The sequence below is a fragment of the Lactuca virosa genome, chromosome 8 (assembly GCF_052849685.1).
Source record: "Lactuca virosa cultivar CGN04683 chromosome 8, Lactuca_virosa_CGN04683_v6, whole genome shotgun sequence".
In the NCBI taxonomy this organism is placed as follows: Eukaryota; Viridiplantae; Streptophyta; class Magnoliopsida; order Asterales; family Asteraceae; genus Lactuca; species Lactuca virosa.
Genome location: NC_136433.1, coordinates 8,373,533 through 8,387,058, shown reverse-complemented (window position 1 = coordinate 8,387,058; position 13,526 = coordinate 8,373,533). Strand labels below are relative to the sequence as shown.

Genomic DNA, 13,526 nt, shown 5'->3' with positions numbered 1-13,526 from the left:
CATTGATTAATGTCCCAATGTTCTGATTTGTTTTTCCTTGCTCTCCTTCGGAAAAACTATAAACACTAGAATCATCATTGTCGGCTGAAATGACATCCCATTCATCACCAAGTTCCATATTTTGAAATACGGCGGCTCTAGCCATATTCCCTTTTTCACTTCTGCAGTCTCGTGCAAAGTGTCCTTCCTTTCCACAGATGTAGCACTTGCATTTGGAAATCCTGCTCCTATCATCTTTATATTTCCTCTTGAAGACCTTGATGTGGGTTTTGTGGGGTTTACCTTTGTATGTTGTTGATCTTCTGAGGCCGTATTTCTTTGTTGCTTTATAATATCCGGGGATTGGGATGTTAGAACAGAAGTCAAGTGCTCTTAATTCTTTTTGTAGGGCAGCTTCTTTGCACATTTCTGCAACAAAGCTATGTGTGAACTTGATCGCTGGTAGGACTCCTGATCCAAGACCAGGATATTTGGCTCTAAATAATTCTTCAATTTTCTTTGATAATATTGGTGGAAGTTTGGTGAAGAATTTCTCTGTTGTGGATGGGAAGAACATCCTGCCTGATTTTGAAGCCAAAATCCTGAATTCATCAAGGAATTTCCATAGGTCTTTTGTGTGTTCACAGGTGAGTCGTTCAAGATCTCTGTAGGCTGCATCTTGTTCTTCAGTAGATCCTCGGTAGGGGTCTTCCAGAAGAATAATTTGGCGAACTTGTGAAGTAATGTTTTGTGGGTCGTCCGCTATAGCCTCTAGTGTGGTGTAGGCATCAGGGTACATGGTTCGCCATTGTTGCCACATTCTTTTTTCATTTTCTCCAAATAGATTTTCAACAAATGCAAGTTTTGCTTTGTTGTCAGGCCAATCTTGGTCGTTGAGTCTATTAATTGTTATAGACTCCCATCTGGAGATTACGTCTGCCCATAAGCCTGGATCTGCTGGTAGGATTAGTAAAACTCCTGTGCCGAGGTGGGCTGGTGGTAATGTCCACCGCTGATTATAGTATTCACCATATCCTCCTTTAAACACTCTATTGGTTCTTGGATAGTTGAACCCTGTGGGTTGCTGCTGTTGTTGCTGTCTAGCAGGTGGGTAGGTTGGGAGACCCATATTATGATCACTTGGAGGATCATATTGTCCGCTTTCTTCTGTATTTGGGAAGGCTAACTGCTCTAGGTCTCTTCTGAGCTTTCGGATTCTTGGATATTCCATAGCGTCTTCTTCGGTTGTGACGGCAACTGTTTTTTCTGTGTTTATCGCACCAAAGGGGTCTTTCTGATCATGTTCATCTTCGTCTTGTTCATCATCCGTCTCCCAGCCGGAAGGTATGATGTCCTCTATTGCAATTGTTTCAGAAGGGGGATCATATTTGACCAGATAGTCAAATTTTCCAGATGGCTCTCCTAGAGTATCCCAATTGTTTTGTTGAATAAATGCCCCAATAAATTCTTCTTCAGGCTCATCTTGCTCAAGGACTTCTCTATCATTATTGTCAACAGAGTATCTTCTAGGTTCTGGCCTTCGTGAGTATCTTGTGAACTTTAAGCTTTGTGATCTGTCAAGCCTGTTATTGACAGCTACTCCGATTGGAACTCTGACTGTTGCTTGAGTTGATGGTTGAAGGTGCCAACTTCTTCCCTCAAGGTCTGATATGCTTAGATTCTCGCCTGGAATTGCTATGATTCCGCTTGTTTCCAGGTGGTCTACTGCATTTTGGACTTCATATCAAAGCCCATGTAGCTGGTGTTTGATAATCTTCCGGTGAGATTAATGGTTACCAGGAGGTTGCTTTCTCCTCCTTGCCATGCTTCATAGCCATGAGTTTGGATTGCAACTTCAATGTGGTTATGGAAATCTTCTGTGCTTATCATCATATTTGGCACCATATAGATTAACTGCGTTCCTGCATATAAGTCTATTTCCATTGTCCCTATGATGGCTGTACTGTTTTCCCATCTAGTATCACGGAGTATTGCTAGTGCCATAGTCCCTGCTCCTCTCCTATGGAGTGCATGTATGCGGATCATAATTAATCCCATGTGTACATGTTGCAACCCTGATTCTTGAAGTTGTCTGTAACTTTGATCATTACAGAGCCTTATATTTGTCTGTTGCCCTTCTGTTACCAGTATCCTTCTTTCTGAATAGTGTTGATACACTCTGTGACGAACTGTGGTTCTGTTGTTGGAGTACAGGACTTCTGCCGGAACGAGACTTGCCCTTCTGCTTCTTGAAAGTTCTAGTTGTCTTTCTGGGCTAACCATGGATTCTAAGGTTCTGTTGTACCTTGTTCCAAACGTCCTCTGAAGACTTCTTCTTGTGTTGTACTGAAGTCGTTGAATCTGTTGATATCCTCGTATCTGATCTTCTTGTGTTGGTGGTTGAGTCTGGGTTACAGATTCTCTGTTAAGAACGGCTGCCCTGTGGCTCATTTTCTCGAGTCTTTCTTGTATTCTTCTTTAAATATTATGTTGGGATCTTGGTAAAAGTATATAGGACCTTGTTTTCTTGAAGTAACTGTTTTTTCCGTAATTGAAACTTTGTCTAACCGTTTGGATAAGCTGATGATGGATTCTTCAAGGTCTGCGGGTGTTGCTTCTTTTCCACGACTGATTTCCTTTTGTAGTCTTTCAACCTTTTCTTCTATTTCTGAAAGCTTCTGGTTTTGCTTTATTACTAGATATAATAGGGTGTTGTTTTGTTTAATTATGGCTGTGTTTTGCGCTGCTACACCACTTTTGTAATCAGATGGTTTTGCAAATCCAACTGCAGGTGAATCAAAGTCTTCTGTTGCACCGACGGCTTCCTGATAGTCCGAACTAGCTCTGACACTAGCTAGGCTCATGAGGTTAAGAAGGCTCTTACTTCATGCAGAAGGCGTTCAACCTTCTGGATCTTCTGATTAAGGTCTTCCGTGAGTTTGAGTGCTTCTTTCTCAACCAATTTTGGTTGCTCGGCTATTCTTTGAACTAGATCGAGAACTTGACTTTTAGTGAGGGGTTGATATTGATGTACTTCAAACAAGATTTGCTGTAGGCTTTTTCTGGTTTCACTCTGGGTTTTTCTTATCAATTCCTCACAGGTTTCTAAACGAAGTTGTAATTCCTTTTGATTTTCAAGTATCTGATGAAAACGTTTGATGCAAACTTTTGCGTGTAAAAGTAGTTTATCATGAATACAGGAAATATTATTACTTAAAACTGGCAGCTTGACCTTTTGAGTTTCTTCAAGGTTGAGATATTCAAGGTTAGCAGTTCGGGAATGTTTATACCAATCTGCTATATCTTGTTCAAAACGATCAGTCATAGAAAATAATAACTTCTGTATTTATACTAAGGGAGTTACTATTCTTATTGGACTTGTGGATGCTAAAATTCTTTGAAAAATGTTCACGTTTCCACACATAATTCCCCCTTCTGGGTACTTGATCGCGTGTACTTTGGCTTTTACATTAGTTTTTGAAAACAGGACCCACATAAATAAGAAATCCAATAACAACCGTTTAGGATAATACAGACGATATTACTTTAAATAACCAAAGATTTTTAAACAAAACTAGAAGAAATGTACAAATATCCTTTTCCTGCAAACCTTGAATGGGCTTTTAAGCTACCATGCTTATAAACACTTTGTTCATAAGCTCTGATACCAAATAAAAATATAATAAAAATATTTACCAGGAAAGTATTTTTATTCTAAGAACAAAGACTAAATCTTAGAATATTCAAATATATTTATTAAAACTTACTTGAAAAAAAGGTTTAAGAACTTCCAACTTATATTTCACACAATATGATTCTTACAAGGGAGATAGAGAGAGAAGTGTATATGCTTTTCGATGCCTCTCTATCGGAAAATAAACACACTTATTTATACAAGATTTTAAGTGGACAACTCAATTATAGAGAAAACCCACGATAAGGTAGCTGGTCCACCTATTATTCAAACTTATTCACAGCTGGCTTCAATAATTCTCAGGACTGCTGTGAGGTGGGGCAGGTTTCTAGAGAAAATTTGACAAACCAGGCAAAGTAGGATAATAATTTAAACAAACAGACAAACAGCTGTAAAGTGGTCCGAACACGTTGCTTTTTAGAGTCGACAGTATCTGGCTCCACGTATATTGGTTCTCTTCGAAAGAAGGCCTAGTGAACAAGAAAGGAGACCCAAAGTCTCAAGAACAAGTTTGCGCCTATACCAGCGGGAGGTTTAAAACTATACAATCCACCATTGACGCTGAAATCAATGCCTGCATAAACACACTGGAGAAATTGAAGATCCATTACTTAGACAAGAAGGAAATAACCCTCAGAACTGATTGCCAGGCAATAATTAGTTTTTACAACAAAACTAATTCCAACAAAGCCTCAAGAGTCCGGTGGTTAAAGTTTACAGATGCAGTTACAGGAACTGGAGTCCAAATCAATATCGAACATATTGATGGGAAACAAAATGTTTTAGCAGACTCCTTATCACGAATGGTAACCTTTTGTTTGCAGGATCACGAGAAGCAGCCAGAGGCCAAGATGATAATGAAAGTAGCCGAAGAAGCAATCCAGGATAAGAGAATTAGTAAAGACCAAAGGATGGAAGAACTCAAGCAAATGCAAAGCCTTTTGGAAGAATTGAAGTTACTACCAAAACCCATAATCAAAACCAAGGACCAACCGCAGGAAGTTACTTACCCTTTAGCCCAAAGATTTACTCAAGAAAGTCCTTCAACCTTAAAACCACAAAGCATGGCAAACATGAATCTGGCCCAATTTCATGAAGCCCATAAAAAGGAGAAAAATTGTAAAACCCAATGGTATGAAGCAGAAACCCATGACGATAGCGGAAGATGGGAATGGTATGGAGCACGTTTTGGAACATACTCAATACGGGCTAATAAAGTTGAAGCCCAAAGCCAAACCAAAGCCCAAGGAAAAGAAATCATAGATAAGGCAAAAAGAGCCCAACGGCCTAACAATTCCCTGTCAATCAACTGCATAACTGAAGAAGAGGAAAAACCCATTTTCAGAAACAACCCGGTCCATGCATACAAGCCTAAAGGAGACTGGACTGGTGAATCACAAGACACGAATAAAAAACTAGGCCCATATGAAACTCACAAATATTATCGTACGGGCCTCGGATACGTAAGGGATGACGATTCCACAGGAGACAATAACAAAGAGGAAGAATGTAACTGTACCAGTTACATTCTTGAAGATGACGGATGGGATGACGCTATACTCCATACACTAGGCCTTCTTTTGAAGAGAACCAATATACGTGGAGCCAGATACTGTCGACTCTAAAAAGCAACGTGTTCGGACCACTTTACAGCTGTTTGTCTGTTTGTTTAAATTATTATCCTACTTTGCCTGGTTTGTCAAATTTTCTCTAGAAACCTGCCCCACCTCACAGCAGTCCTGAGAATTATTGAAGCCAGCTGTGAATAAGTTTGAATAATAGGTGGACCAGCTACCTTATCGTGGGTTTTCTCTATAATTGAGTTGTCCACTTAAAATCTTGTATAAATAAGTGTGTTTATTTTCCGATAGAGAGGCATCGAAAAGCATATACACTTCTCTCTCTATCTCCCTTGTAAGAATCATATTGTGTGAAATATAAGTTGGAAGTTCTTAAACCTTTTTTTCAAGTAAGTTTTAATAAATATGTTTGAATATCTTCAGTAGATCCTCGGTAGGGGTCTTCCAGAAGAATAATTTGGCGAACTTGTGAAGTAATGTTTTGTGGGTCGTCCGCTATAGCCTCTAGTGTGGTGTAGGCATCAGGGTACATGGTTCGCCATTGTTGCCACATTCTTTTTTCATTTTCTCCAAATAGATTTTCAACAAATGCAAGTTTTGCTTTGTTGTCAGGCCAATCTTGGTCGTTGAGTCTATTAATTGTTATAGACTCCCATCTGGAGATTACGTCTGCCCATAAGCCTGGATCTGCTGGTAGGATTAGTAAAACTCCTGTGCCGAGGTGGGCTGGTGGTAATGTCCGCTGCTGATTATAGTATTCACCATATCCTCCTTTAAACACTCTATTGGTTCTTGGATAGTTGAACCTTGTGGGTTGCTGCTGTTGTTGCTGTCTAGCAGGTGGGTAGGTTGGGAGACCCATATTATGATCACTTGGAGGATCATATTGTCCGCTTTCTTCTGTATTTGGGAAGGCTAACTGCTCTAGGTCTCTTCTGAGCTTTCAGATTCTTGGATATTCCATAGCGTCTTCTTCGGTTGTGACGGCAACTGTTTTTTCTGTGTTTATCGCACCAAAGGGGTCTTTCTGATCATGTTCATCTTCGTCTTGTTCATCATCCGTCTCCCAGCCGGAAGGTATGATGTCCTCTATTGCAATTGTTTCAGAAGGGGGATCATATTTGACCAGATAGTCAAATTTTCCAGATGGCTCTCCTAGAGTATCCCAATTGTTTTGTTGAATAAATGCCCCAATAAATTCTTCTTCAGGCTCATCTTGCTCAAGGACTTCTCTATCATTATTGTCAACAGATTATCTTCTAGGTTCTGGCCTTCGTGAGTATCTTGTGAACTTTAAGCTTTGTGATCTGTCAAGCCTGTTATTGACAGCTACTCCGATTAGAACTCTGACTGTTGCTTGAGTTGATGGTTGAAGGTGCCAACTTCTTCCCTCAAGGTCTGATATGCTTAGATTCTCGCCTGGAATTGCTATGATTCCGCTTGTTTCCAGGTGGTCTACTGCATTTTGGACTTCATATTCAAAGCCCATGTAGCTGGTGTTTGATAATCTTCCGGTGAGATTAATGGTTACCAGGAGGTTGCTTTCTCCTCCTTGCCATGCTTCATAGCCATGAGTTTGGATTGCAACTTCAATGTGGTTATGGAAATCTTCTGTGCTTATCATCATATTTGGCACCATATAGATTAACTGCGTTCCTGCAGATAAGTCTATTTCCATTGTCCCTATGATGGCTGTACTGTTTTCCCATCTAGTATCACGGAGTACTGCTAGTGCCATAGTCCCTGCTCCTCTCCTATGGAGTGCATGTATGCGGATCATAATTAATCCAAGGTGTACATGTTGCAACCCTGATTCTTTAAGTTGTCTGTAACTTTGATCATTACAGAGCCTTATATTTGTCTGTTGCCCTTCTGTTACGAGTATCCTTCTTTTTGAATAGTGTTGATACACTCTGTGACGAACTGTGGTTCTGTTGTTGGAGTACAGGACTTCTGCCGGAACGAGACTTGCCCTTCTGCTTCTTGAAAGTTCTAGTTGTCTTTCTGGGCTAACCACGGATTCTAAGGTGAGCAACAACAGCAGCAACCCACAGGGTTCAACTATCCAAGAACCAATAGAGTGTTTAAAGGAGGATATGGTGAATACTATAATCAGCAGTGGACATTACCACCAGCCCACCTCGGCACAGGAGTTTTACTAATCCTACCAGCAGATCCAGGCTTATGGGCAGACGTAATCTCCAGATGGGAGTCTATAACAATTAATAGACTCAACGACCAAGATTGGCCTGACAACAAAGCAAAACTTGCATTTGTTGAAAATCTATTTGGAGAAAATGAAAAAAGAATGTGGCAACAATGGCGAACCATGTACCCTGATGCCTACACCACACTAGAGGCTATAGCGGACGACCCACAAAACATTACTTCACAAGTTCGCCAAATTATTCTTCTAGAAGACCCCTACCGAGGATCTACTAAAGAACAAGATGCAGCCTACAGAGATCTTGAACGACTCACCTGTGAACACACAAAAGACCTATGGAAATTCCTTGATGAATTCAGGATTTTGGCTTCAAAATCAGGCAGGATGTTCTTCCCATCCACAACAGAGAAATTCTTCACCAAACTTCCACCAATATTATCAAAGAAAATTGAAGAATTATTTAGAGCCAAATATCCTGGTCTTGGATCAGGAGTCCTACCAGCGATCAAGTTCACACATAGCTTTGTTGCAGAAATGTGCAAAGAAGCTGCCCTACAAAAAGAATTAAGAGCACTTGACTTCTGTTCTAACATCCCAATCCCCGGATATTATAAAGCAACAAAGAAATACGGCCTCAGAAGATCAACAACATACAAAGGTAAACCCCACAAAACCCACATCAAGGTCTTCAAGAGGAAATATAAAGATGATAGGAGCAGGATTTCCAAATGCAAGTGCTACATCTGTGGAAAGGAAGGACACTTTGCACGAGACTGCAGAAGTGAAAAAGGGAATATGGCTAGAGCCGCCGTATCTCAAAACATGGAACTTGGTGATGAATGGGATGTCATTTCAGCCGACAATGATGATTCTAGTGTTTATAGTTTTTCCGAAGGAGAGCAAGGAAAAACAAATTAGAACATTGGGACATTAATCAATGAATCACCACTTGAAGAAACATGTTTTATGTTCCATCCAGGAAGTTCTTCACAAATTCAAAAGCAAACACAGGAAGTGGGCTCATGGAGGCCAAACAAACAACTTCCTCAAAATAGCAAAAATTGTCAGCATAATTGGAAAGAAAATGGTCTGACAAACCATGTGATGTGCTATTATTGTGGGATAGCTACAACACATAGGTCCAGGTTACATTGCTCACACTGTAAGCTCACAACATGTGCTCTTTGTGCCTTCAATTACCTTGGCAAAAGGATAACAATCAAAAGAGAAGAAAGAATTGCTGAAAGTACCCAACGAGAGGTTCAGTTGCTAAAAGAACTTTTGCAAGAAAAAGACAAGAATTTCAAACAAGCCCTCCAAGATCAAGCCAAGGAATATGCAGAAAGACTCAGGACTGAAGGGCATGCGCTCTTAAATAGAGACATTGACACTCTAAAACTGCAAAATGAAATACGAAGCTTAAAGGAAACTCTAATGGAGCAAAGAGTTGAAATAGCAAACATGCAGAAAGACTATGAACATCAGCTGCATAATAGAATTATGGATGTTCATATTCTTAAAGATCAGCTTAGAATGGCAAGAGAAAAGATAAAAGATTTAGAGGAAGAGATAAGATGCTTCCAAGAAATAAACACGCCCGAACCAGAAACCCCATACCAAGACTCTCAAAATCCTTACTCGAATGAACAATTCCCACCCTTAGAAACCCAGAAGTCAGCCAAATTGTTCATCGAAACAGAAGTCCACCATTCAATGAATACAATTGAAGAACCCAAAGTACGAAAGGTGACAAACAAACTATACAATGTCACCGTTGAATTCGAAATCCAAGGCGTCCAGATGTTCAAAGTAAATGCTATTTTAGATACTGGTGCAACCGCTTGCTGTGTAAGCAAGGCAGTCATACCACAAGAAGCCTTAGAACCACTTGAACGAACTGTTTATTTCAATGGTGTTAACTCACGGCAACCTGCAGATCACAAAATTAAACTGGCTACTTTGTGATTGAAGGTAATAAATTCAGAATGCCTCTGATCTATGTTCTTGATATGAGCATAAGTGATGGGATACAAATGCTCATCGGAACGAATTTCACAAGAGCCATGAATGGAGGAATTCGAATTGAAGGGGACGAAATAACCTTGTACAAAAGGGTTACAAAAATAAGATCTTTCCCCCAGGCAGAGGTTGCTGCAGTCGAAGAAGTTCAAGGATGGGACTGGTACGACGATGAAGCTCATCAAATGTTACAGGAAGCATATGTAACTTCAGCTGCTATACCAGAGATTAGTCTAAATCTCTCAAAAGATTTCAACCCAGTCATCCAAGAGCTTAAGCAACAAGGCTATATTGGTGAAGAACCGTTGAAACACTGGCGAAAGAATGGAGAGTTGTGCAAAATTGATATCATCAACCCTGATATCACAATACAAGACAAGCCTCTCAAGCACGTGACACCGGCCATGGAAGACGCCTTCAAAAGGCACATTGATGCTCTACTACAATTAGGAGTTATAAGACACAGTTCAAGTAGACACAGGACCATGGCCATGTTAGTCAACTCAGGCACAACAATCGACACCAAAACTGGTGAAGAGATAAAAGGAAAGGAACGTATGGTCTTCAATTATCGAACATTGAATGACAATACGTACAAAAATCAATACTCTCTGCCAGGTATTAACACGTTGCTACACAGAATCGGGAGATCCAAGATTTATTCCAAATTTGATTTAAAATCAGGATTCCATCAAGTAGCAATGGAAGAAGCATCCATACCATGGACTGCTTTTCTGGTACCAGGAGGATTATATGAATGGCTAGTTATGCCATTTGGGCTAAAAAATGCCCCAGCAATCTTCCAACGAAAAATGGATCGATGTTTTAGAGGAACATAAAATTTTATCGCAGTTTACATTGACGACATTTTGGTCTTCTCAGAAAACGAAGAGCAACATAAACACCATTTAAGGATATTGGTTCAAAAGTGCAAAGAATTTGGCCTCGTCCTCTCTCCAACAAAAATGAAGATTGCAGTAACAGAAACAGATTTCCTCGGAGCAGTCGTTGGAAGGCAGAAGCTTAAACTCCAACCACACATAATTAAGAAAATTGTTGATTTCAATGAAGAAAATATGAAGACAAAAGCAGGCCTACGATCATTCTTAGGAATTCTTAATTACGCAAGAGGATATATCCCAAAGCTTGGTATCTTACTTGGACCCCTATATGAAAAAACAAGCCTGCATGGAGACAAAAGGCTCAAACCTTCAGATTACGAACTGATAAAGAAGATAAAGAGGCAGGTTCAAGAGTTACCAGACCTTTAAATCCCACCAAAAGAAGCCTATTTAATCCTAGAAACGGATGGATGCATGGAAGGATGGGGAGGAATTTGCAAGTGGAAGAACAAGAAAGGAGACCCAAAGTCTCAAGAACAAGTTTGCGCCTATACCAGCGGGAGGTTTAAAACTATACAATCCACCATTGACGCTGAAATCAATGCCTGCATAAACACACTGGAGAAATTGAAGATCCATTACTTAGACAAGAAGGAAATAACCCTCAGAACTGATTGCCAGGCAATAATTAGTTTTTACAACAAAACTAATTCCAACAAAGCCTCAAGAGTCCGGTGGTTAAAGTTTACAGATGCAGTTACAGGAACTGGAGTCCAAATCAATATCGAACATATTGATGGGAAACAAAATGTTTTAGCAGACTCCTTATCACGAATGGTAACCTTTTGTTTGCAGGAACACGAGAAGCAGCCAGAGGCCAAGATGATAATGAAAGTAGCCGAAGAAGCAATCCAGGATAAGAGAATTAGTAAAGACCAAAGGATGGAAGAACTCAAGCAAATGCAAAGCCTTTTGGAAGAATTGAAGTTACTACCAAAACCCATAATCAAAACCAAGGACCAACCGCAGGAAGTTACTTACCCTTTAGCCCAAAGATTTACTCAAGAAAGTCCTTCAACCTTAAAACCACAAAGCATGGCAAACATGAATCTGGCCCAATTTCATGAAGCCCATAAAAAGGAGAAAAATTGTAAAACCCAATGGTATGAAGCAAAAACCCATGACGATAGCGGAAGATGGGAATGGTATGGAGCACGTTTTGGAACATACTCAATACGGGCTAATAAAGTTGAAGCCCAAAGCCAAACCAAAGCCCAAGGAAAAGAAATCATAGATCAGGCAAAAAGAGCCCAACGGCCTAACAATTCCCTGTCAATCAACTGGATAACTGAAGAAGAGGAAAAGCCCATTTTCAGAAACAACCCGGTCCATGCATACAAGCCTAAAGGAGACTGGACTGGTGAATCACAAGACACGAATAAAAAACTAGGCCCATATGAAACTCACAAATATTATCGTACGGGCCTCGGATACGTAAGGGATGACGATTCCACAGGAGACAATAACAAAGAGGAAGAATGTAACTGTACCACTTACATTCTTGAAGATGACGGATGGGATGACGCTATACTCCATACACTAGGCCTTCTTTCGAAGAGAACCAATATACGTGGAGCCAGATACTGTCGACTCTAAAAAGCAACGTGTTCGGACCACTTTACAGCTGTTTGTCTGTTTGTTTAAATTATTATCCTACTTTGCCTGGTTTGTCAAATTTTCTCTAGAAACCTGCCCCACCTCACAACAGTCCTGAGAATTATTGAAGCCAGCTGTGAATAAGTTTGAATAATAGGTGGACCAGCTACCTTATCGTGGGTTTTCTCTATAATTGAGTTGTCCACTTAAAATCTTGTATAAATAAGTGTGTTTATTTTCCGATAGAGAGGCATCGAAAAGCATATACACTTCTCTCTCTATCTCCCTTGTAAGAATCATATTGTGTGAAATATAAGTTGGAAGTTCTTAAACCTTTTTTTCAAGTAAGTTTTAATAAATATGTTTGAATATTCTAAGATTTAGTCTTTGTTCTTAGAATAAAAATACTTTCCTGGTAAATATTTTTATTATATTTTTATATAATAAAAAGCACTCAAACTGAAATGATTCTTAGAATATTGGTTCTCTTCTTTCGAAGTAGGCCTAGTGTATGGAGTATAGCGTCATCCCATCCGTCATCTTCAAGAATGTAACTGGTACAGTTACATTCTTCCTCTTTGTTATTGTCTCCTGTGGAATCGTCATCCCTTACGTATCCGAGGCCGTACGATAAAAAAATATAATAAAAATATTTACCAGGAAAGTATTTTTATTCTAAGAACAAAGACTAAATCTTAGAATATTCAAACATATTTATTAAAACTTACTTGAAAAAAAGGTTTAAGAACTTCCAACTTATATTTCACACAATATGATTCTTACAAGGGAGATAAAGAGAGAAGTGTATATGCTTTTCGATGCCTCTCTATCGGAAAATAAACACACTTATTTATACAAGATTTTAAGTGGACAACTCAATTATAGAGAAAACCCACGATAAGGTAGCTGGTCCACCTATTATTCAAACTTATTCACAGCTGGCTTCAATAATTCTCAGGACTGCTGTGAGGTGGGGCAGGTTTCTAGAGAAAATTTGACAAACCAGGCAAAGTAGGATAATAATTTAAACAAACAGACAAACAGCTGTAAAGTGGTCAGAACACGTTGCTTTTTAGAGTCGACAGTATCTGGCTCCACGTATATTGGTTCTCTTCGAAAGAAGGCCTAGTGTATGGAGTATAGCGTCATCCCATCCGTCATCTTCAAGAATGTAACTGGTACAGTTACATTCTTCCTCTTTGTTATTGTCTCCTGTGGAATCGTCATCCCTTACGTATCCGAGGCCCGTACGATAATATTTGTGAGTTTCATATGGGCCTAGTTTTTTATTCGTGTCTTGTGATTCACCAGTCCAGTCTCCTTTAGGCTTGTATGCATGGACCGGGTTGTTTCTGAAAATGGGCTTTTCCTCTTCTTCAGTTATGCAGTTGATTGACAGGGAATTGTTAGGCCGTTGGGCTCTTTTTGCCTTATCTATGATTTCTTTTCCTTGGGCTTTGGTTTGGCTTTGGGCTTCAACTTTATTAGCCCGTATTGAGTATGTTCCAAAACGTGCTCCATACCATTCCCATCTTCCGCTATCGTCATGGGTTTCTGCTTCATACCATTGGGTTTTACAATTTTTCTCC

The 13,526-nt window shown here is 39.7% G+C and overlaps 1 protein-coding gene across 1 annotated transcript; it reads left to right on the top strand.

Moving 5' to 3' along the window:
• Positions 1–10,404: 10,404 nt before the first annotated feature.
• On the top strand, positions 10,405–10,710 carry LOC145130073 (uncharacterized). The gene has a single exon (XM_079064932.1). The coding sequence runs from the start codon at positions 10,405–10,407 to the stop codon at positions 10,708–10,710; it is 306 nt and encodes a 101-aa protein (XP_078921058.1).
• The last annotated feature ends 2,816 nt before the right edge of the window (positions 10,711–13,526 follow it).